The following is a 25,354-nucleotide window of genomic DNA, read 5'->3' as shown; positions in this document are numbered from 1 at the left end:
CTTGACCACCTGAACTTCAGGCAATCACTAAAAACCAATCTCTTCAAAAAGGCCTACTCCAATGACCCCACGTAAATCTCTTCACCCGGAATGACTATGATCGTACTTGACAACACACAAACCTCATCCCTTCTGACCCCCCACATATACCTCAATCGATCACTATTCAACCTTGTATTTGTTATCAACCAACTGGGCAAACGCCTTTGATGGTACTATGTAAGCCACATTGAGCTTGCAAATAGGTGGGAAAATGTGGGGTGCAAATGCAACAAAAATAATTATCAGAATTAGTTAACCATGTTTCTGAAAAAAAACCCATCCCACATCCAACTCTGTAATAACATCCCTAATAAAATGTGTCTTTTTTTAACTGAATGAGCATTGAAATAAATGCCTGGGACAGGAGTTAACAAATCTGAAGGTAACTCAAAGACTGCATGAAGATTAGGCCTCAGACTAAAAAAGATCTGCCACAGACCTGGCAAGTATCCCTGATTTGCCTGTTCCCCACAATGACAGGAATACTAAAACTCTCATTACAGCCCCTCAACAGGTGAGATCCACCTGAAGCCAAGGACAATGTAATATTCTTCTCCTCATTTCCACTAAAAATAAGAAAACTAAAAGCAAAAATATAAAAAGAGGATAAAACATCTTGAAGGTCTGTGGTATAGCAACACTAAATTAAAAAAAAGTTTGAGAAAAGAGTAATTTAAAATCCTAATTTTTAAATTTCTAGGTGCCAAAGACAACAAAGTGGCACACAAAGGAAGGATTCACTGATATGCTCCCTCACAGGAGATGTTGATGATGTCGGAAATGGTATTTCAAGTGGACTAGTCGGAGAAACTTACTGACTTCACGGTAAACCTGGAGGACGTAATGGGGCAGTTCAGCAAGAAGAGTAGCAAATCTCTTGGACCGGATGGTATTCATCCTAGAGTACTGATAGAACTGAAAAATGAGCTTGCGGAGCTACTGTTAGTGATATGTAATTTATCCTTAAAATCGAGCGTGGTACTGGAAGATTGGAGGGTGGCTAATGTAACGCCGATTTTTTAAAAAGGTTCCAGGGGAGATCCAGGAAATTATAGACTGGTGAGTCTGACGTTGGTGCCAGGGAAAATGGTAGAGACTATTATCAAAAACAAAATTACAGAGCACATCCGAGGACATGGATTACTGAGACCAAGTCAGCATGGCTTTTGTGTGGGGAAATCTTGCCTGACCAATTTACTTCAATTCTTTGAAGGAGTAAACAAACATGTGGACAAAGGGGAGCCTTTTGACATTGTGTATCTGGATTTTCAAAAGGTGTTTGACAAGGTACCTCATGAAAGGCTACAGAGGAAATTAGAGGGTCATGGGATAGGAGGAAATGTCCTATTGTGGATTAAAAACTGGTTGAAGGATAGGAAACAGAGAGTGGGGTTAAATGGGCAGTATTCACAATGGAGAAGGGTAGTTAGTGGTGTTCCTCAGGGGTCTGTGCTAGGACCGCTGCTTTTTAACATATTTATAAATGATTTAGAGATGGGAGTAACTAGCGAGGTAATTAAATTTGCTGATGACACAAAGTTATTCAAAGTCGTTAACTCACGACAGGATTGTGAAAAATTACAGAAGGACCTTACGAGACTGGGAGACTGAGCAGCTACATGGCAGATGATGTTTAATGTGAGCAAGTGCAAGGTGATACATGTGGGAAAAAAGAACCCGAATTATAGCTACGTCATGCAATGTTCCACGTTAGGAGTTACGGACCAAGAAAGGGATCTGGGTGTCATCATCGATAATACACTGAAACCTTCTGCTCAGTGTGCTGCTGCGGCTTGGAAAGCGAATAGAATGTTGGGTATCATTAGGAAAGGTATGGAAAACAGGTGTGAGGATGTTATAATTCCGTTGTATCGCTCCATGGTGTGACCGCACCTTGAGTACTGTGTTCAATTCTGGTCGCTGCATCTCAAGAAAGATATAGTAGAATTGGAAAAGGTGCAGCGAAGGGCGACGAAAATGATAGGGGGGATGGGACAACTTCCCTATGAAGAAAGACTAAGGATGCTAGGGCTTTTCAGTTTGGAGGAGAGACATGATAGAGGTATATAAAATATTGAGTGGAGTGGAACAGGTGGATGTGAAGCATTTGCTCACGCTTTCCAAAAATACTAGGACTAGGGGGCATGCGATGAAACTACAGTGTAATAAATTTAAAACAAATTGGAGAAAATTTTTCTTCACCCAACACATAATTAAACTCTGGAATTCGTTGCCGGAGAACGTGGTGAAGGCGGTTAGCTAAAAAAATCGGCACGGAAAAAAATACACCAAGGCGTATTCTATAAACCGCACTGAAATTTAGATGTGGTTTATAGAATATTCCTAAATCTAGGTGTAGTTTATAGAATACACTCAACACCCATTTTTTGCGACTATATTTAGTTGCAGCCATTTACACCAACAAAAACCTGGTGTAAATGCCGATGCTTAAATTATGCGTGGAATGGGCATATTCTATAATGCTGCATGTAAATTGTAGGAACGCCCATGGCCACATCCCTTTTTTAGATCCACTTCTTAGAATTACACGCATCACAGTAGAGAATACACTTAGGCATTTGTGCATGTAAATTCTAATTAATGCCAATAATTAAGTTCAATTATCAGGAACAGGAAAGGGGAAATGGGAGTTGATATACCACCTTTCTGAGGTTTTTGCAACTACTTTCAAATTGGTGTACATATATTCAGGTACTTATTTTGTACCAGGGGCAATGGAGGGTTAAGTGACTTGCCCAGAGACACAAGGAGCTGCAGTGGGAATTGAACTCAGTTCCCCAGGATCAACGTCCACTGCACTAACCACTAGGCTACTCCTCCACTGATACAGGTCATAATATTTGTAATGAATACTTTACTGAGAACCTAAAGTACTGTATAAAGTTACTGTATGTGATTTTGAAGACAGTTGACTATAAAAATAAAGTTGAAAAAAAAGGAAACCAGAAACTAGAGACTGGTAACCACATAATTAGGAAAATCAAATGGCTCGACAACAAAAGAAGAAAAAAGAATTTTGTGGTGAAAATACAAAGTAAAGTAATTTAAGCGGACATGAGAGGCTCCTGCTCGCTAAAATTGCACTTGGTGCGCTGACTGCTGATATTCAGTGGCAGTTAACCAGGCAGTTCAACTAAATATCGGCACTAATAGCTATCTTGAGCCAGGCAGATAAACAGCATTATGGGGCTAGAGTTGGGGAGGAGCCGACAGATAAGCAGGTGTCGGCAATATTTTATGCTGTTGTCTGTATAGCTAAGTGGGTAGATAGGATTGACTGCTCACTTAGCTATGCTGGTGCAGGCTGAATATTGGCCAGTACCACATAACTTCTGGGCAGCAGTAGAACATGTGGTTGAGTACCCTTCTCTCCCTCCCCACATGGTTTGACCACATCCCCAACATCACCCGCTCCATCTATAGACCCCATCCTCAACATGACCCAACTCTCCCCTGTTATGAGTGGACCTCCCTCCCAATCCTCATGCTTGGAAAAGCCCCCCCCCCTGGCCCCTTCTCACATCTCAGCATTGTGCAAGAGCACATGGAAAACCAATTCGCTCCACAATGACAAATAATAATACAGCACATTTATCCCCTTGAGAAAGCTATGGGCAAAACAGAACCCCATCAGGAGAGAAAGATAAGATTGCTTCTTGTCATTGAGTACAGAGCAAATTACAATGCTAATGGAGGTTTTCATGCAGAAGAACTGTATAAAGCAATAACAAAATTTGGGATTTGGAGGTTTTATTCCAACCTATGATGAGTTAGTGTCTTACTGGATACTATATTAGGAAAATTCTATGAGTACCGGAGACATTTTTGAGGATTTCCTCCAATCTTATTATTGAAATATATTTAGCACTCAATCAGACTTATTTTCAAAAGAAAAGGGCGCCCATCTTTCGACACAAATCAGGAGATGGGCGTCCTTCTCTCAGGGTCGCCCAAATCGGCATAATCGAAAGTCAATTTTGGGCATCCCTAACTGCTTTCCGTCACAGGGACAACCAAAGTTCCTGGGGGCGTGTCGGAAGTGTAGCGAAAGTGGGACTGGGGCGTGCCTAACAGATAGGCATCCTCGAGCGATAATGGAAAAAGAAAGGCGTCCCTGATGAGCACTTGGCCGACTTACTTGGTCCATTTTTTGTTATGACCAAGCCTCAAAAAGGTGCCCGAATTGACCAGATGACCACCGGAGGGAATCGGGGATGACCTCCCCTGACTCCCCCAGTGGTGACTAACCCCCTCCCACCCTGAAAAAAACAACTTAAAATTTTTTTTTTGCCAGCCTCAAATATCATACAGGTCCATCGCAGCAGTATGCAGGTCCCTCAGGGGAGGTGTGTGTGTGTGTCGGTGGAGGCATAGCAAAGGCGTGGACATCCTTCGTTCAAACATTTTGGACGTCCTGAACTGCCCCCCCCCCCAACAGGGATAGCCAAATTTCAAGGGAAAGAAATGGAGTGGCCTAGTGGTTAGAGCAGTGGCCTTGCAATCCAGGGGTGGCCAGTTCAAATCCCACTGCTGCTACTTGTGACTCAAAGTCTAAATAAATAAAAGGGGTGCTGGAGGCATAGCAAAGGCATGAATGTCCTTCTCACAGAAACATCCACATTTTGGACATCCTCAACTGGCCGTCACAGGGACAGAGGCATCCCTGACAAGCACTTGGACATTTTCACCTGGACTTGTATTTTTTAAAGTATGTAGATGGCAATTTATTTAAGGTTGTAGACGGCTATTATAAATGCAGCTTGTCTGCGTGTATGAAGCCATCTTTGGCATGCGCAGAGCAGCCATGCATTATGCTTGGCTGCTCTGCACTGGCTTCCCCTTCTTAGGAAGGAAACCGTGTGCAAATGAGCTAACAGCGAGCAGCTCATTTGCATGCGATTTCCTTCATGCACACCCGTTCCTTTCCAAATCGCTAAGGGAAGGGCTTTTCCCATTCAGTTAGTGCATCAGTTGGCCCACTGTGGTGCCCCCTAGGGTGCCCGGTTGGTGTCCTGGCATGTCAGGGGGACCAGTGCACTACGAATGCTGGCTCCTCCCATGACCAAATGAGTTGGATTTGGTCATTTTTGAGATGGACGTCCTTGGTTTCCATTATCGCCGAAAACCAGGGACGACCATCTGTGAGGTCGACCATCTCAACATTTATGTCGACCATCTCTAAGATCGACCTAAATGTTGAGATTTGGGCATCCCCAAACGTATTATTGAAATGAAAGATGGCTGCCCATCTTGTTTCAATAATATGGGTTTCCCTGCCCCTTCGCAGGGACGTCCTGCGAGAAAGCCCTCAGGAAAACTTGGGCGCCCTGTTCGATTATGCCCCTCAATGTGATTCTCCACAGTAATAGATTTTGGAATTGATTTCATTTTTTGTGGAGTGTTCGTTCTTAACTAATATAAAATTTCTATTGTAAGCCACATTGAACCAAAATAAGTTTGGAAAGTGCGGGATACAAATGTTAAAAAATAATCAATTGCCTAGTGAGCACCTCTTTTTTAGCCTATTTTAGAAAGGCACATAGGTACTTCTGTGTTTTTATATAAAATTCCAGCACAAAAGCAGCCAAAATTGTATCTAATGTATCACCATGCTCTGGAACTGGTGAATAATGTATGCAGCTGAAGTACATACATAGATGTATATTTGATAACTTATATGTGAAGTTGTGACTCCTGTGCTCCATCCAAAGATCTCCACCGAACATGACTACACTGGAAAACATAGAACTACTTGTCTACTTGTCGTAGTGCATGCTTGTGCATCTGAGCCAATTTTACAAGAGGCATTTTATGCATGTATACCGATGTACACATGAAATTACCACCCTGAGTGTGTGTAAATGATGCTAAGGGATGTGATGAGAGCCCTAGGGGTTATAATAGCTGTAAAGGCATTTTAACATTCATGATGTAGTTAATGATTCAGTGCAGTTATGCATAGAATTGGTGAGTAGGATTATACAGACATCACTATTGTTCTTACCTAATACCTTTACAGGAGGAGACTTCACCTGAATCACTCTTGGAGAAACGAAAGATGGTCTTGGAAAGGATAATGTACTATGAAAGGCAGTATCTGAAAGGACTGGAAGCCCTCACTTTGGTAGGTAGAACCTGAAGAAAACATTATACCTTAAAAATTGTATCTTCAAGTTTGTGGAAAATTTTCTAAGTTCATATAACACTAAGGGCCCTGTTTACTAAGCCGCGCTGTAGGTGCGCTAATTCTTATATTCCTATGGATGTCTTTAGCATTAGCGTGCACTAATTTTTAGTGTGCGCTAAAATGCTAGCGCATCTTAGTAACAGGGCCCTAAATATTCAGAATATACAGTAGCTAATCATTCCTTATTACACACGAAAATAAGAAAACCATGCTGTGTCAAACCAAGGTCCATTGAGCCAGCAGCAGACTGGGTCACAAGCACCCACCAGATCCCAAAAGAACATATTTCTCATAGTTCATAATGAACAATGGCACTCAGAAGACTATCTGACTAATAATTTTTATAGACTTGTCCTTCAAGAACTTGTCCAAACCTCTTTTGATTCCCATTAGGTTGGTCACCTTGACTACATCTTTGGACAACCGATTCCACAGCTTTTAATTATGCACTGCATGAAAAACAAATTCTCCAAGCTGAAAATCTCTAACCTTCCTTCATAATGGAGGCATTCTATCCCCTTTATCACTTTTATTGCCCTTCTCTGAAACTTTTCCAGTTCTACTATATCTTTTTTGAGATGGGGCTACCAGAACTGCACAGAATACTTACTCCCAAAGTCTATAAATGCTGCCCAAATTTAGGTGCGCAGTTACAGAATAGGGTCAGTGGCACCTATAACTTAATTAATAAGTTAGCACTAAGGGTTTTTTACCAAGCTGCTGGAAAAAGGTCCCTGCTATAGTGGCAGGGCCATTTTTCCCATATGCCAGGGCCCTTTTTACCGCAGTGGGTATAAAGATCTCTTACCACATGGCCATGCAACAGGGAGCCCTTACCGCCACCCAGTAAGGTGGCGATAAGGCTCCCACGGTAACCCGGCGGTAACCGGGCAATGTGTGGCGATGCCATTTCTGGGGGTTTTCTTTTTCTTCCAGAAATGGTGCACACTCAGGCAGTGGCGTAGCCACAGGTGGGCCTGGGTGTGCCAGAACCCACCCACTTTGGACTCAGGCCCATCCAAAACTGTGACACTCTTGCTGTGGCTGGTTGGGATCCCCAAACCTTGCCAGCTGAAGATTTTCTCTTCTTGGACAGCCAGCAGTACTTTCCTTGAGCTGACGCTGACCAGCCCTTCTGCACGTCCTCAGTTTTCACACATGTAAAAGCACTGAGCATGCACGGCCTGTCGGCAGCAGCATCAGTTTGAGGCAAGTGCTGCCAGCTGCCGTTTGGAAGAGTGCTGGCTGTTAATATTTGGGGTTTGTGGGCAAGGAGGGGTGGAGAGAGGAGCAAACCAGAGGGGGGCCGGGGGGGGGTGAATTCCATGCCCATGCCCACCTTAGGTTCAGGCCCACCCAAAACTGCCCATCTGGCTACGTCCCTGCACTCAGGGCAGGACTACTGCTGGCAACTGCGTTGGGCCAGCGGTAGTCCTGAAAGAGCGAGTAGTAAGCCCACGTTGGGCTTACCACCGCTTTGTAAATGGGCCCCTAAACTGGCAAAAATACTAACAATTGACATTAACAAACACTAGTTGGCACTAATTTGCCTTTGCACGCGTTAACAGACTTACACCCCTATTCTATACACAGCGCACCTAACTTTTCTCACATGCAAATATAAAAGGGGCATTAACACGGGAGGCGCATGGGCATGTCAAGAGAGTTCTAACTATTCTTGAATACACCTTATAGAATAGTTGCATTTATGCACCCAACTGCCGCATTTAAGTATCACCATTTAAGCCAGCCATACACATGGCATAAATGATCATGCCTAAAGTTTGGCGCAGAACTGCAGACATATGCTAGTAATCTATAACAGATTTAGCATGCAACTCTGCCGTTATACAATACTAGCTTAGCGTCCAGTTTTTTGGCTCCTAGTGTTTAGCAACCTGTATTGAATTTACCCCTTAACGTGCAGTCATAACAAAGACCCATACAGTGGCATAATTATATTCAGATAATTCCTAACCATTATCCTCTCTTCTTCATCTTTGAAATTTTGACAATATGGCTTGAGGTTAGTGTTGATTAATAGGGCTGAAGAACAGTTTGGAGGCTGGTCCACAAACCAGTTAGTTAAGGTCTGCGACTATAACAAATCAGATCTCCCAAAATCTCTCATAGGGGCCCTTTTACAAAGCAGTGGTACATATAGCACTGTGTTGCTGTGCACCAAATCAGGCCTACCAACTGACTTGCTCAAGAGTCCGGTGGTAGTTCTGGCTTCTGGTGTGTGGCAACTAAGGTGCTAGAAAATACTTTCATATTTTCTAGTGTCGGAGGCATGCCCAGCGGTAATCGGGCAGAGCCGTGTACTGGCCGGTAACCGTTGAGCTATCTGTGGAGCCCCTACCGCCTCCTAAATAGGAGGTGGTAAGAGATACACCAGGAAATGGCCGTGTGGCAAGTTTTTCACTTACCCCTACCTGGAATTTCTTTTTCCGGCAGAGGTAAAAGGGGGCCTCAGTACTCAGTAAACCCATGTTCCAGTACCACCACAGGGCCTGACGTTGGGAAACCTTTAATAGTGTTTGTATATTAAGGGCCCCTTTTACCAAGCAGCAGTAAAAGGGTCCTTGTAGTGGTGGCAGTGCACAGGTTTGCTGTGCACCGAGGCCCCCTTTTACTGCTCCTTCATAAAAGGGGCCCTTAATACACAAGCATTATTAAAGGGTACCCTAATGTCAGGCTTAAAATTAGCAGTTAGCACAGTAAAGTCAAAAGTAAAAATGTAGCTGGGAGACTGTTCTTAATTATAAGAAAAATCCCCATTTATTGGGCTGTCCAGTACTGCAAAAAATATATATAAAAGAAGGTAGAGGAAAATAAGGCAAATAGTTCATAGGAACAGAATCAAACAACTGCAAAAGGGAAGTTTTAAAGGATGTACAGCTTTTGTGTCCTCTAAGCATTGCTCTGTCTTTCAAACTCATGCATCTTTCATTCCTCTTTGCAGACTGGACATTTGTTGAACCCCTTACTCCTCAATAATGTACCTTTAGTCTTCATGGGGGGGGGGGGGGGAGTTATCAAGGTGTGGTAAAAGGGGAGCTTTTACTGCACCTTGATTTACTAGGTAGTCAGCAACGTTTGGTAACTTAAGAGTGTGAGCGACAGAATTACGGTAAAATTATGATAAATTTCCAGATAAGTACGCTCCTGTTTGTTTCTCTATATTCCAGTGTGGATTTGAGTAAATGAAGCAATAGAATTTCCCTTCATTCAATCATCAGGAGTTTGTTTTGTTCCTCCTCTAGGTGAACTCTGGCGACACAAGACATTAGTAGAACTTATTATTAGGTTTTATTTGGTAGTGATTTCACATTGCACTGTGTATTTATTCACTGAATTGAAAATTCGGGGTGCTGGTTGGGGAGTGTTTCATCATGTATAGAGCTTTTCAAGTGAGCTGTTCTTGGGGCAGTTTGACTCAGTGAGGCGGTTTGACTCAGTGAAGTTTTGCTCGGCGGTATGTACAGCTTATACTGAACTCCCCACTGCACTCTTTAAAAATGTATTTAAATTTATTTAACCCATTTTGTCAATTTGCTGCGTAGTGCTCTACTTCTGTCCTTTTGGTTGTGTCGCCAGATTTTCACATTTTTGGGACTGACTTTTTGTTGTTTCAACTTAAACCAGCCAGTGCTGAATATCGGCTTGGCGGAATATCTGGGCTCAGCGCCAACCATGGGAATCAGCTCAGATAACTCATGTGGTCTGAATATCGGGCCCACTATCAGGCTCATTTTCGAAAGACAAGGACGTCTATCTTTCGACACAAATCGGAAGATGGACATCCTTCTCACAGGGTCGTCCAAATTGGTATAAACGAAAGCCGATTTTGGACGTCCCCAACTGCTTTCCATTGCAGGGACAGCCAAAGTTCAAGGGGGCGTATGGAGGCGAAGGCGGGACTTTGGCGTACCTAACACATGGACGTCCTTGACCCATAAGGGAAAAAAAGGGCGTCCCTGACAAGCACTTGGACGACTTTACCTAGTCCTGTTTTTCTTACGACCAAGGCACAAAAAGGTGGCCGAAATGACCAAATGACCACCGGAGAGAATCGGGGATGACCTCCCCTTACTCCCCCAGTGGTCACTAACCCCCTCCCACCCTCAAAAAACATCTTTAAAAATATTTTTTGCCAGCCTCTATGCCAGCCTCAGATGTCATACTCAGCTCCATCACAGCAGTATGCAGGTAACTGGAGCAGTTTTAGTGGGTGCAGTGCACTCCAGGCAGGAGGACCCAGGCCCATCCCCCTCCCTACCTGTTATGTTTGTGGAGGAAACAGCGAGCCCTCCAAAACCCACCAGAAACCCACTGTACCCACATCTAGCTGCCTCCCTTCACCCGTAAGGGCTATGGTAGTGGTGTACAGTTGTGGGTAGTGGGTTTTAGGGGGGTTTGGGGGCTCAGCAGACAAGGTAAGGGAGCTATGTTCCTGGGAGCATTTTATGAAGTCCACTGCAGTGCCCCTTAGGGTGCCCAGTTGCTGTCCTGGCATGTCAGGGGGACCAGTGCACTACAAATGCTGGCTCCTCTCATGCCCAAAGGGCTTGCATTTGGTTGTTTCTGAAATGGGCGTCCTTGGTTTCCATTATCACCGAAAATCAGAAATGACCAAGTCTAGGGACACCATCTCTAAGGATGACCTGAATTTCAAGATTAGGGCATCCCTGACCGTATTATCAAAACGAAAGATGGACGTCCATCTTGTTTCGATAATACGGGTTTCCCTACCCCTCCATCGGGATTTTTTCGAGTACGTTCTCAACAAAACTTGGGCGTCCCTTTCGATTATGCCCCTCCACGTCACAATAATCAAGTCTGGTGGTCAAAGAAATGTAATTGAAAAGTCTCATGGTCAAAATACCATCTAACTGAGTGTAGTTGCCAAAGGATGAGAAAACTAGCCAACATAGATGCTGAAAGATGACAAAAAAACCAGTCTTACATATATTGGATATCTGAATGGAGAAAGAGAGGTAAGAGTTGAGGATAACTCCTAAGTAACAGAAAAAGTCTAGTTGGATATCTGCCCTAAAAAGACATAGAGGAAAACTTGGGGTTTGAAGGCCTCCTATAAACCACCAGGCTACTGTTTTGGTTTTTTTTTTTTGTTTGTTTATTTATGACCAGTTTGTGCTTAGAAAGTCATGTAGTGACTAAGTTTAAACAATCTTACAGAGGGCTGAAAGTGGGAGAAAAGAGTTAGTAGGGAAAATCAGCAGAATGTCATCAGCCTAAAAATAACAGGAGATGCCCGTTGACTGAATAACAGTAGCAAGAGGACAAAGAAACAAATTAAAGAGACGTGGGGATAAAACAGAACCCTGGGGAACACCACAGGTCTGCGGATGTAAGGAGAATGTAGAGGAATCCGTAACAACCTTATAAAAACGGTTTGAAAGGAAGGAACTGAACCATATCAGTGGGCGCTAGAACTTTACCTACTAAACAAACTTGATTAGTACAGATCAATTCTACACAGACATTCAATGCTATCAGAATAACTGGTCTCTTTCACAAATACAACATAGGCAAACCTTCATCTAGTATGGAAGAAGTAACCACAAACTAAAAATAGAACTATGTAGACCACATTAAACTGAAAACCCAAGAAGCCGGACTCTGCATGCAGTGTACCACCAGAGAAATAGAAATTGTGATACATTTCCTTCTGTTCTGTGTAAACTAAAGTTAGCATACGTACAATTTAAAAAGTGATACATTCCACTCACTAAATTAAAAATGAATATATAAAAATAAACTAGAAAAATAAGGTGATATCTTTTTATTGGACTAAGTTAATACATTTTTTGACTAGCTTTCAGAGGCCTAAACCTCCTTCGTTAGGTCAGAATAGTTTACTTAAACTGAGGAAGGAAGTCTTGGCCTCCAAAATCTAGTCAAAAAACGTATTTAGTCTAACAAAAAGGTATTATTATATTATTTGTTGCATTTGTATCCCACATTTTCCCACCTATTTGTAGGCTCAATGTGGCTTACATTATGCCGTAATGGCGATCGCCATTTCCAGAATGGAAATACAAAGTGGTATTGCATTAAAGTTCATAAGTGATAAAGAGGGGCATAATCGAACAGCGCCAGCCATCTATATGGGCGGCCATCTATTTGGCCGGCGCCACTAAGAGCAGTCCTGAACCGTATTATCAAAAAAGATGGCCGGCCATCTTTCATTTCAATAATACGGTTGGGGCCGGCCAAATGTCAGAGATGGCTGGGTTTGAGATGGCTGGCATCGGCTTTCGCCAATAATGGAAACTAATGCCGGCCATCTCAAACCCGGCCAAATCCAAGGCATTTGGTCATGGGAGGAGCCAGCATTTGTAGTGCACTGGTTCCCCTGACATGCCAGGACACCAACCGGGCACCCTAGGGGGCACTGCAGTGGACTTCAAAATAGCTCCCAGGTGCATAGCTCCCTTACCTTGGGTGCTGAGCCCCCCAAATCCCCCCCAAAACCCACTCCCCACAACTGTACATCACTGCCATAACCCTTAGGGATGAAGGGGGGCAGCTACATGTGAATGATTTTATGAACCAGGGTGCAAATTTTGAATGCAATACGTTCTTTAAGTGGGAGCCAGTGTAGTTTTTCTCTTAGGGGTTTGGCGCTTTCGTATTTCCAAATATGAGTCTGGCTGCCGTATTTTGGGCACTTTGGAGTTTCTTTATGATTTGTTCTTTGCCGGTATAGATGGAATTGCAATAATCTAGGTGGCTTAGCACCATTGATTGTACCAGGCTGCGGAATATTTCCCTTGGGAAGAATGGTTTTACTCTTTTGAGTTTCCACATTGAATGGAACATTTTCTTTGCTGTATTTTTCGCATGGCTTTCTTGTGTGAGATTTTGGTCAATTGTAACTCCGAGAATTTTCAGGCTATCAAACAGGGAGGGTGTAGTCTGGGGTGTTTATAGTTGTGGGTTTGTTTGTGTTATATTGTGATAAGATGAGACATTGTGTTTTTTCTGCGTTGAGTTTTAGTTGACATGTATTAGCCCATGAGTTCATGATTTGGAGGCTATGTTTGATTTCATTTGTATCACATAATCTCACAATATATTTTACATGCTCACTTTATCTCTACAAATTATATCACATCTTAATAATGGGACCCACAACCATTATTAAGTGATATAATTTGTAGAGATATATTGAGCATTTTTTTTAATATTATGAGATTATTAGTAAAGATTTTGGACCAATAATGAGGTAGGTGAGTCACCTCTGAGGTCCGTATAAGCGCACAAGCTGTTTACATTCAATAAAATGTGGTTAGCGCTGGGTTGACTTATTTTGATTCTGGTACCCCTGCTATTGAGAATTGTTTGGACTGTTTAAGAGATTTATCAAGTGTTTCCTCCTCTTCTCTTGGCATTTTGTGCCTCAGGGGACAACTGTGGATCAGACTGGCAACTCCGATTAGTTTAATCTTTTTTGGGAACAGGCCTCTCTCCTTTCAGTATGCCCTGGGGACAATCCCTGTGCTTTTATATTTTTCCCTTAGTCCCCTAGAGCAGGGAGCCAAGGCTCAGATGGGCCCCCCCTAATAGTGTAGCCCATCTCCTGTAGTTCTACATGCTCTTTCCTGGACCACTTCGGGGGAAGAAAACTATGCTCCTGTCTGAACTCAGAGTTTTACACTTCCCTCCAAAAGCTAAGACTTCAATTCTATTGGGCTACTTTCCTGGAATAGACCACCACCTATTCAGATTTCTTTGGCACCTTTCTGGAGCAGGGACCCAGAATGTTCTTTCTGCAACTGCACAGGAAAGCACATTTGGGCAGCCTGCTTCATTAGTTGGGTCTTTCTTTCTTTCTTTCTTTCTTTATCTTGTTTCCTCTTAACTTTAGTTTTAGTTTAAAATCTTTATTACATTGGCATTATGTGCCATTAAGCCTTTCCTTCCCTATGAAGAAAGGCTAAAGTGGCTAGGGCTCTTCAGCTTGGAGAAAAGGCGGCTGGGGAGATATGATAGAGGTCTATAAAATAATGAGTGGAGTGGAACGGGTAGATGTGAAGAGTCTGTTTACGCTTTCCCAACATACTAGGACTGTGGAATGCGATGAAGCTACATGTAGTAAATTTAAAACGAATTGGAGAAAATATTTCTTCACTCAACATGTAATTAAACTCTGGAATTCGTTGCCAGAGAATGTGGTAAAGGCGGTTAGCTTAGTGGAGTTTAAAAAGGTTTGGACGGCTTCCTAAAGAAAAAGTCCATAGACCATTATTAAACGGACTTGGGGAAAATCCACTATTTCTGGGATAAGCAGCAGAATGTTTTGTACTTTTTGGGGATCTTGACAGTATTTGTGACCTGGATCAGCCACTGTTGGAAACAGGATGCTGGGCTTGATGGACCTTTGGTCTTTCCCAGTATGGCAATACTTATGTACTGCATGTTGCTGAATTAATACACTTTAAGTTATGAAAGAAGAAAAAGAAGAAAACAGAACAAGAATTACAGTGTTTTTGTGGTAACTATTGTATCTGATTATAGGCCCTATGAATTATGCATTTTTCATATTGTCACAAAATAGGAGAAAAACCTTGACTACATGGGCCTCTCTCTTATATTTCTGGTCCAGTGGTGGGATATGCCATATTTGCTAGTATAGCTGTAATTACACTTCTCTAAGGACTAGAGTTTTCTCTTTTAGTGACTCATGTTAGTTTAACAAACAGCCTCAGATGACCACAACAAGCTTTCACCCTCTCCTTGTGGTGTGTAGCTATGAGCTTCCTCTCTTGAAGTGTTAACTAATTTTTGTTGCAGCAGTGAAGGCAGAGAATCAGAAATGCACATTCCCAAAAATGTTTACTTTTGTGTCCTCTGTAGGTTTCACAAGTGCACACAGCTAGTAGCATAGGAGCCGACTCTGTGGGTGCTTGAGCACTCCCAATATTGAGAAAATTCCTTGTATGTGTCTAGGGAGGGGTTATTTCCACTGGGCTTAGCACCCCCAATAATTTTGAAAAGTTGGCTCCTATGGCTAGTAGTGACCTTCAATCATTCAAACACTTCATTGCTACGTCATCATTATCTATGTTGGTTCATGTGGAAACTGATTTCTTTGCAAGTTTTGATAATTTTGATTGAATCACTTTTAGAATTATCCAGTTATTAACTTTTTGAAACCATGTCTAAATTTCTAAAGAAGGAACCTTTGACAAATGTAATCTACTACTACTACTTGACATTTCTAAAGCGCTACTAGCAGGGCCGGTCCAACCCAGTAAGCGAGGTAAGCATGGCAGGAGGGCGCCGACCTCTGGAGGGCGCCACCACGCCATGTTTACCCTCGCCGCTTACCTCAGCTTCCGGACCCCGACAGCAGCCCTGCCTTCGGTTTTCTGCTCCTGTACCCGCGCCGCCCAGGGGCATTTAAATCTTGTATTTAAATTTACCTCCGACGTCACAGCAGCTGCATAGCGTCAGTGAAAGCGCTGCTGCCCGACGTCTCTAGCTTTCCCTTCGCTCGTTCGTTCCCTCTCAGTGTCCCGCCCTCACAAGGAAATGACGTCAGAAGAAGGCAGGACTCTGAGGGAACGAGCAAAGGGAAGGCTGGGAGATGTCGGCAGCAGCGCTTTCACTGATGCTATGCAGCTGCTGTGACGTCGGAAGTAAATTTAAACACAAGATTTAAACCAGAGAAGAGGGCAGGCAGGTGGACATGGGAGCGGAGGGCAGGGGAGAGAGGAGCATTAATCGATGGACATGGATGGGAGGGCAGGGCCCAGGGAGAGAGGAGAAATTGCTGGACATGGAGGGGAGGGAGGAGAATTGCTGGATATGGAGGGATGGAGGAGGGAAGGGGAGAGAGGAGCATCGATGGACAAGGATGGACATGGATGGGAGGGCAGGGCCCAGGGAGAGAGGAGAAATTGCTGGACATGGAGGGGAGGGCAGGGGAGAGAGAGGAGAATTGCTGAATATGGATGGATGGAGGGGTGCAGCTGGGGAGAGGAGAATTGCTGGATATGGATGAATAGATGGATGGAGGGCAGGGGAGTTGCTGGACATGGGTGGATGGAGGGGAGGGCAGGGAGAGAATTGTTGGACATGGATGGAGGAAAGGGAAGACAGGTGTAATATTTTCAATGATGCCATGGCTAGTAAAAGGGGTGTGACTACTGTAGGGGCGGAGCCATAGTGATCCCGCCCCTGGATGGGTAGGGGCGCTGACTAATAGGCTGCAGGAGGGCGCCAGAAACCCTAGGACCGGCCCTGGCTACTAGGGTTACGCAACGCTGTACAGTTTAACAAAGAAGATAGTCCCTGCTCAAAGGAGCTTACAATCTAAAGGACGGAATGTCAAGTTGGGGCAGTCTAGATATCCTGAATGGAGGTATAATGGTTATGTACCGAAGGCGACATTGAAGAGGTGGGCTTTGAGTAAGGATTTGAAGATGGGCAGGGAGGGGGCTTGGCGTATGGGCTCAGGGAGTTTATTCCAAGCATAGGGTAAGGCGAGGCAGAAAGGGTGGAGCCTGGAGTTGGCAGTGGTGGAGAAGGGTACTGAGAGGAGGGATTTGACCTGTGAGCGGAGGTTTTGGGTAGGAACGTAAGGGGAGATGAGGGTAGAGAGGTAATGAGGGGCTGCAGATCGAGTGCAATTGTAGGTAAGTAGGAGAAGCTTGAACTGTATGCGGTATCTGATCGGAAGCCAGTGAAGTGACTTGAGGAGAGGGGTGATATGGGCATATCGGTCCTGGAAGATAAGACGTGCAGCAGAGTTCTGAACGGATTGAAGGGGGGATAGATGGCTAAGTGGGAGGCCAGTGAGGAGTACGTTGCAGTAGTCAAGGCAAGAGGTAATGAGAGAGTGGACAAGTGTTCGGGTGGTGTGCTCAGAGAGGAAAGGACGAATTTTGCTGATGTTATAGAGAAAGAAGCAACAGGTCTTGGCTATCTGCTGGATATGCGCAGAGAGGAGAGGGGAGTCGAAGATGACTCCGAAGTTGCGGGCAGATGAGACGGGGAGGATGAGGGTGTTATCAACTGAGATATAGAGTGGAGGGAGAGGAGAAGTGGTTTGGGTGGAAAGACAATAAGTTCGGTCTTAGCCATGTTCAGTTTCAGGTGGCGGTTGGACATCCAGGCAGCAATGTCAGATAGGCAGGCTGATACTTTGGACTGGGTTTCCGCAGTGATATCTGGTGTGGAGAGAAAGCTGGGTGTCGTCAGCATAAAGATGATATTGGAAACCATGGGATGAGATCAGCGAGCCCAGGGAAGAGGTGTAGATTGAAAAAAGAAGGGGTCCAAGGACAGATCCCTGAGGAACTCCAACAGAGAGCGGGATAGGGGTGGAGGAAGATCCATGAGAATGTACTCTGAAGGTGCGGGGGAGAGATAAGAGGAGAACCAGGAGAGGACAGAGCCCTGGAATCCAAATGAGGACAGTGTAGCAAGAAGTAAGTTGTGATTGACAGTGTCAAAAGCGGCGGATAGGTCGAGGAGGATGAGGATGGAGTAATGACCTTTGGATTTGGCAAGGAACAGGTCATTACAGACTTTAGATAGTGCCATTTCTGTCGAGTGTAGAGGGCAAAAGCTGGATTGAAGCGGATTGAGGATGGCATGAGAGGACAGAAAATCAAGGCAACAGCTGTGAACGGCGCGTTCAAGTAACTTGGAGAGGAAGGGCAGGAGGGAAATGGGGCGGTAGTTGGAGGGACAGGTAGGGTCTAGTGAAGGTTTTTGAGGAATGGTGTGACTCCAGCATGCTTGAAGGTGTCAGGGACAGTTGCAGTGAAGAGAGAGAGGTTGAGGATATGACAGATGGGGGGGGGGGGGGGTTGACTGTAGGAGAGATGGTGTTAAGTAAGTTGGTGGGGATGGGATCAGAAGAACAGGTGGTGCATTTCGAGGAGGAAAGAAGGGGGTGGTTTCCTCCTCGGTGATACCAGGAAAAGAGAAGGAGGCCTGGGTTGGTTGGTTGGGGGAGTGGGTTAAAGGGTGAAGAGGAGGAGGAAGCTTGTGGTGAATTCGAGGTTGATCTTTTGCACTTTGTCGTGGAGGTAGTCAGCCAGTGATTGAGGAGAGAGTGGGGGGGAGCGGAGGGCACTTTGAGGAGGGAGTTAAGGGTGGCAAAGAGACGATGAGGGTTAGAGCTGAGAGAATTAGTCAATTGGGTATAATAATCCTGTTTGGCAAGGAATAGGGAGGCCTGGAAAGAGGATAGCATGAATTTATAATGAATGAAATTGGTATAGGTGCGAGATTTCCTCCAGAGGCGTTCAGTCGATCGGGCGCAGGAACGAAGGTATCGGACGCACGGGGTCAGCCAGGGCTGGGGATTAGTACGCCTTGTGGGACAGGAGATGGATGGTGCAAGGGTATCCAGGGAAGAGGAGAGAGTGGTATTGTAAGTGGAGACGCCTTGTCGACAGATTCGGAGGACAAGATGGAAGGGAGGAGATTAGAGATACTAGAGGATAATGTGGAATGGTCAACAGCTTGGAGATTCCTGGAGGTAGTGGTTAGTGTTGGGCAGGACTGAGGGGGATGGTGATGAAGTGTGAAGGTGATCAGGTGATGGTCTGAGGAAGAGCTGAGGCGCAGAAATTGAGGGTGAGCAGGTAGAGGAGAGGACGAGATCAAGACAATGGCCAGTTTGGTGAGTAGGGGTGGTGGAGCTCAGTTGTAGGTTGAAGGAGGAAGTCAGAGTGAGGAACTGAGAAGCGTAAGAGTCGGATGGGTTATCAGCGTGTATGTTCAAGTCTCCAAGAATGAGGGACGGAGATGAGGGTTCAAGAAAAACGGAGAGCCAGGAATCTCAAGTTCATGTACTCTAACATCTATGGATTTTTCTTAGTATATGTAAGTGTATTACATAGAAGAATGTCTTATAACCTCTTTTCCTCTAATTGCTGATTTAGCTGATGAAACCTCTAAAGATGGCTGCCCTCCAGCTCTCAGCCTGTCCTAAGCACTCTGCAGGTTCAGACCATATTCTTCCAGGTGCCAGAGCTACTGGAGCTTCACCAACAATTCTACCAGGGCCTAGGCAGAGTCAAGAGCAGCAGCTGGTGGGACACCTATTCCAGAGATTGGTAAAGGAAATGCAATCTATAATGAGAGGGATTAGTGACACACCATTTCCATGTCTGAGGCTAGTGATGAAGTAGATTTCATTGCAGTGGATGTGGCCCAGTTGTATGTAGACTAAGATTTTCCAAAACCAACAGACAGTGGATCCAAAAAAGTCCTCTCACAAATGGGTGTTTTCCTAAACAAGGTCTTTATTTTGAATCAATAAAAGCAACCCGACATGATTTGTGTTTCGGCCGTAGAGGCCTGCGTCAGGGATCTATTGATTTTCAATACAAAAAGTAATCTAGCAGAGCAAGTGACAAACAGTTATTTGTCTGCTGTCTGAGAAATCGCATGTAAAGTGCTGCTGAGCAACCTCTTTGTCAAACCTGGTATACCAAAACTGGATACCCGAAAATAATTAGAGATTTTGAATAAGATTTTCCTGCAGTGAATGAGGCCAGAGGATGTGAATAAATGTGACTTCTTGCAGTAGGTGAAGTCAATAAAGTGAAAACTGATTTGGACTCTTTTGCAGGGTTTGAGCTCTCTTTTGCTCACTTCTTCACTCCATCTCTTCATACAGGTTAAGCAGCTTGGCATATATCGTGCTTTTATAAGCAATCATCAGCTCTCACTACAGACAGTAAGAAAATGCAACAGTTCTGACGAGCGTTTCCAAAACCTGGCAGCGGTAAGACTTGAATATCCTGGTTAAAAGGAAAACCAAGAACATACATTACACCCGCTCTACCAGTAGTCATTTGAGATTTTGCACCCACGTTACCCTTCTTATAGATAGGGACATAAATTTAGAGAAATTTGTGAATAATAGCTTGTGAGTGGTTTTGATTTTTAGGAGGTCTTTTACTAAGCACGATAGCATTTGTAACTCATGGTAGAAATCAGCTGGCGATAAATGCTGAGATGCCCGTAGGAATATAAAGGGCATCTCAGTGTTTACTGCCAGCTGATTTCTTCCGCGAGCTAAAAACGCTACCATGGCTTAGTAAAAGACCCTTTAGAGGCTGTGAGTGGGGAAGGATTATGATTTAACGGCTGATATAATAAGTTGTGCAGTTCCTAGTACAGTTGCATGCTTTGGTTTCAAGCACAGATTTTTTTATGTGCTAATATAAACTTAATGTTACAAGAGTTTTAATGTACAAAGTCTATGTTAAACTTGAAATAAATCACTCTGCTAATCTTAGCACAATGAACATGGAAACACATGCTAATGATCTGCATCTGGATTATTTCTGATGCAGCAAAATGGATTATATTTTAGCCAGTATTTAGCTTTATGACTGGAGGTGAGGTACATTTTCTAATGAGGAAGTAAAATCTGGCTAGAGTGCTGCCCTTGTGAGGTGGAAGAGTAAGCACAGACTGTGCTTCTGCTGATAGATACACACTAGTACTCAGATGCAGGCTGCTGCTTATGTTTTTTTTTTTTTTTTTTGAGAGTGCATTCCTTTTTATTCTTCCTCTTTCAATTCTTTGTCTCCGGCAAAGGTGCAAATAATAAAGGCATACAGCTGCAGCTCTGTTCTTCTTCTAAGAAGGCCACATGGGGCCTGTAGCTTTCATCTGCATGTCATACTGTTGGGTCTTCTGGGGACAAATGAGGTGTATAGAAAGATACTGGCTGTGCTCCAGAGCCATTTTGCACTTTAAAGATGACTTTGATCTGACAGTTGCTCATCTAGCTTGATGTAGCAGGTCTGGTTACCTTCTCTGTGCTCTTTATTTTCTGGTTCTCATGGTTTCCAGATCTCTGTGGGTATTGTGATCAATATGGGACCAGTCCACTTTCTCATTTCAGTTCAGGCAGGTGAAACAGAAGGTGCAATAGTACAGTCCTGTACCCTCAGGAGAAGACTGACTAGAAGGTTGTGGAGGTTATGCTTTGGCACTGCTGGCTTGCCTAAGCTCGTGACAGTGACTCTTGTGCCACCAGTTCCGCTGAAGTTGGCACACTGTAATCAAAGCATTTCTACTCCTTGTCCAAGTTCTGTGTGATGCCAATTTAAAGATGCTCAATATGTTTTGCCAAACACTTCAGGTGCTGCCTCAACCTTTACATTTTGTAGCAGTCAGTGATTGGCAGACATTTTAAGAAGGGCAAGTACTATAATTTTATGGCTGATATGACTTTCAGGTATTTATTTAGATTTTACTCATGCCTCAGTAGTAGCTCAAGGTGAGTTACATTCAGGTACACTGGATATTTCTCTGTCCCAGGAGGGCTCACAATCAAAGTTTGTACCTGAGGTAATGCAGGGTTAAGTGACTTGTCCAAGTTCACAAGGAGCAGCAGTGGGATTTGAACTGGCTACCTCTTGATTTCAAGACTGGTGCTCTAACCACTAGGCCACTCCTCAGGTATATTTCTTATTGAGTGATAACAATCAAAAATCCAAAAATTTGGAGAGCAAAAAAAAAAAAAAAAAGCTATAATAAAACACTAATTTTGCTCCAGACATAATGGAGGAGAAAATGCGCTGTTTTAATCAAATTAATTAACAAATTTATTTATTTATGTTAATTTATATACCGTATCTTATTGCTACTGCAAAACAGAACGGTTTACATATGTATAAAAACGAAGCCCAGGAATGCCTATAGAGATGGCCTTCCAACATAGGGTCTTATCATAGGTTTCTCATGGTGTTCTGAAAAAAGCCACAACAGAAAACAACTCCCATTCAGGAAGAGAAAAACTATTGTAACAAAAAAATTGGGCATCCAGCATTAAAGCTTAATAATAGCAGCAAATCTCCTCTCAGTTATTGTCTATCAATAAGCTGTAAAATCTCGAATAGGACTGTGCACAGTAATAAAGTCACTTAGCTGTTTGTACACATCCAGGAACTTCAAATATTGATTTCCATTCATTCAATCCAGCCATGAAACTCCAAAATCTTGTAACAATACTGTAACACAAAATGCTTAATCCTCGATAAGGGACCCCTTTGTTTCGATTTCTTCATCAGAAGGTATCCAACAACTAATAGTTCCAAGATTAAGCATTCTGTGCTACAGTATTTGACAGCTGCTTAGAGGAGCCACCACCGCCAACTCCAGGCTCCGCTCATTCTGCCTCGCCTCACCCTATGCTTGGAATAAACTTCCTGAGCCCTTACGCCAAGCCCCCTCCCTACCCATCTTCCAAATCCTTGCTCAAAGCCCACCTCTTCAATGTTGCTTTCGGCACCTAACCTTATACCTTTCAGGAAATCTAGACTGCCTCTATTTGACTGACTGTACATTTGTCCTTTAGATTGTAAGCTCCTTTGAGCAGGGACTGTCCTTCTATGTTAAATTGTACAGCGCTGTGTAACCCTAGTAGCGCTTTAGAAATGTCAAGTAGTAATAGTAGTAGGAGCCCATGTTTGTTGAAGGGTCAGAGTACTTGCCTTCATGTTTATCTTTTAATTTTTTGTTATTTTCCCTACTTGTAGTATTTCATGAGCCAGAGATCTATTTTGTTTATTTCTACTTTCTTTTTCAGGTGTTACGTTTAAAACGTCTTGGAGGATTCCTTTTGTTATCAGGCTTATGTCCCTCCCTTTTGTTCTCCGTTCATATTTTTCTTATTTTTCTTTCCATAAAAATTTAGACTCGTCTTTTCAACAAATGTTGGTTAGTTTCTTTTTTCTTTACTCATTTCTACTATTTACATTTAATTCACTGTTTTTGTTACCCACTTTGAACCACTATAGTGGGAGTTGGTGGGATACAAGAATCCTATCACATTATTTATTTATTTATTTGGATTATTTACCACCTTTTTGAAAGATTCAAATTATATTTGAAATATACTGTAATTATATCACATTACATTCACCTGATTAATTGAAGGCCTAGCAAATCACTAACAGGCTGACATACAGCTTGTGGCAGCCAGTGGGGGTTTTTTCCATGCATTTTTTAGGTTGAACCATGTACAAACCTGTGCTAAAATAAAGAAGTAATACAACATGGATCCAGACCTGTTTCCTCCCTCTTTCTCTCTTTATCACCCAGCTTCTCTCCTCCTCAAATCCACACCCTTTCCAATTTGTCCCATTCTGAGCATATTATCTCATCTTCAGGCTGTCCCAAATTCACTAACTTGATATAGCTTTCTTTAGTCCGTTAGTATTCTGGGTCTATTTGGGATGTTCACAGTTTTTGCTACTTTTCATGTGATGCCCCACCTCTTAGATATGTCTGCAGTTTATTCTGCCACATCACCAATACTCTGTCCATCTAGCAAATCGCCCATAATTTATTAATCACACCCTTGTTTGCTAACTCAGCACTTTTTCATTTCCTTCAAACACAAACAGGCAGATGATGAAAAGCAAACGCCGGCGCTAGAGGTTGTTAGCGCCATACTAGCGCTGGCGTTTGCTACTGCCTTATGATCAGAGCCCTCGAGCGCGTGAAACAACGTGCTCGAGGGCTCTTTGCGCAAGTAGCATGCAAATGCATGCTAAACAGAGCTTAGCGCATCCATCGCCGATAATCAGCAGTCAGCACGCCAAAATTTGGGTCGCTGCCCACGGCAAACCCTACGCCAGCTCCGAGCTGGTGTTAGGGCTTGCAGATCATTGGAGAGAAATGGTGAGCCCTATGTCCAGCATGCAGTTGCATGCTGGCAGGCCCCCGTTCCCCCTCAAGCAAACCTGCCAACAGGGGGCTGGAGATCCGGCGGACCTCCGGTCCCCCCCCCGATGATCCCACCCCCCACGAGGTTTCAGGGAGGGCTGGAGGTCCGGTGGGTCTTCAGCCCCCCCAAACCCCCAGAAAATGGTCCCTGGTTCCCCCCCCCCCAGTGAGCTGTGGAGCAGTAGCCTTGTGATTAGAGCAGCAGGCTATGAACCAGAGACCAGGGTTCAAATCCCACTAAGACTGCTTGTGGCCCTGAGCAAGTCATTTAACACTCCATTTCCTCAAGTACAAACTTAGGGGCTCTTTTACTAAAGGATTGGCACATAGCAATAGGCTTGCCTTGCGCCTATCCATAGTAACATAGTAAATGACGGCAGATAAAGACCTGAACGGTCCATCCAGTCTGCCCAACAAGATAAACTCATTTTACATGGTATGTAATACTTTATATGTATATCAGAGCTTGATTTGTCCCTGCCTTTCTCAGGGCACAGACCGTAGAAGTCTGCCCTGCACCAGTTTTATTCTCCAAATACCGGCGTCGCCACCCAATGTCCGCTAAGATTCCATAGATCCATTCCCTCTAAACAGGATTCCTTTGTATTTATCCCATGCATGTTTGAATTCCATTACCGTTTTCATCTCCACCACCTCCCGCGGAGGGTATTCCACATATCCACCACCCTCTCCATGAAAAAATACTTCCTGACACTACTCCTGAGTCTGCACCCCTGCAACCTCAATTCATGTCCTCTAGTTCTACCACTTTCCCGTCTCCAGAAAAGGTTTGTATGTGGATTAATACCTTTCAAATATTTGAACATCTGTACCATGTCACCCCTGTGTCCTTTCCTCCAAGGTATACATGTTCAGGTCGGCAAGTCTCTCCTCGTACGGTTTGCAACGCAAATCCCATACCATTTTTGTAGCTTTTCTTTGCACCGCTTCCAGTCTTTTTACATCTTTAGCCAGATACAGCCTCCAAAACTGAACACAATATTCCAAGTGGGGCCTCACCAACGACTTGTAGAGAGGCATCAACACCTCCTTTCTTCTGCTGATACCTCTCTCTATACAGCCTAGCATCCTTCTAGCCATGGCTGTCGCCTTGTCACATTGTTTCTTCACTTTCATATCCTCCGACACCAACACCCCAAGGTCTCTCTCCTGAGTCAAGCTGGCTAATCTCTCCCGTCCTATTCTGTATCTCTCTTTTGGGTTTCTACACCCCAAATGCATCACTCTGCACTTCTTGGCATTAAATTTTAACTACTGTTGGCAGTTTAAAGCCATTCCCAGATAAGTGACCATATCTATATACAACCAGTGCTTTAAATGACAGCGGCTTAATACAATGGA

The 25,354-nt window shown here is 43.8% G+C and overlaps 1 protein-coding gene across 1 annotated transcript in view; it reads left to right on the top strand.

The window, feature by feature from the left end:
- LOC115474784 (breakpoint cluster region protein-like) overlaps window positions 1-25,354 on the top strand; it is a 262,364-nt gene that overhangs the window by 80,088 nt on the left and 156,922 nt on the right. Inside the window, 4 exon segments of the mRNA XM_030210439.1 lie at window positions 19,183-19,212; window positions 19,214-19,304; window positions 19,307-19,356; window positions 19,923-20,030. Coding sequence (XP_030066299.1) covers window positions 19,183-19,212; window positions 19,214-19,304; window positions 19,307-19,356; window positions 19,923-20,030 — 279 coding nt within the window.

Source organism: Microcaecilia unicolor, chromosome 7, assembly GCF_901765095.1.
Source record: "Microcaecilia unicolor chromosome 7, aMicUni1.1, whole genome shotgun sequence".
NCBI classification, from domain to species: domain Eukaryota; kingdom Metazoa; phylum Chordata; class Amphibia; order Gymnophiona; family Siphonopidae; genus Microcaecilia; species Microcaecilia unicolor.
Note: the sequence above shows the minus strand (reverse complement) of the source record. Positions and strands in the feature narration are given on the sequence as shown.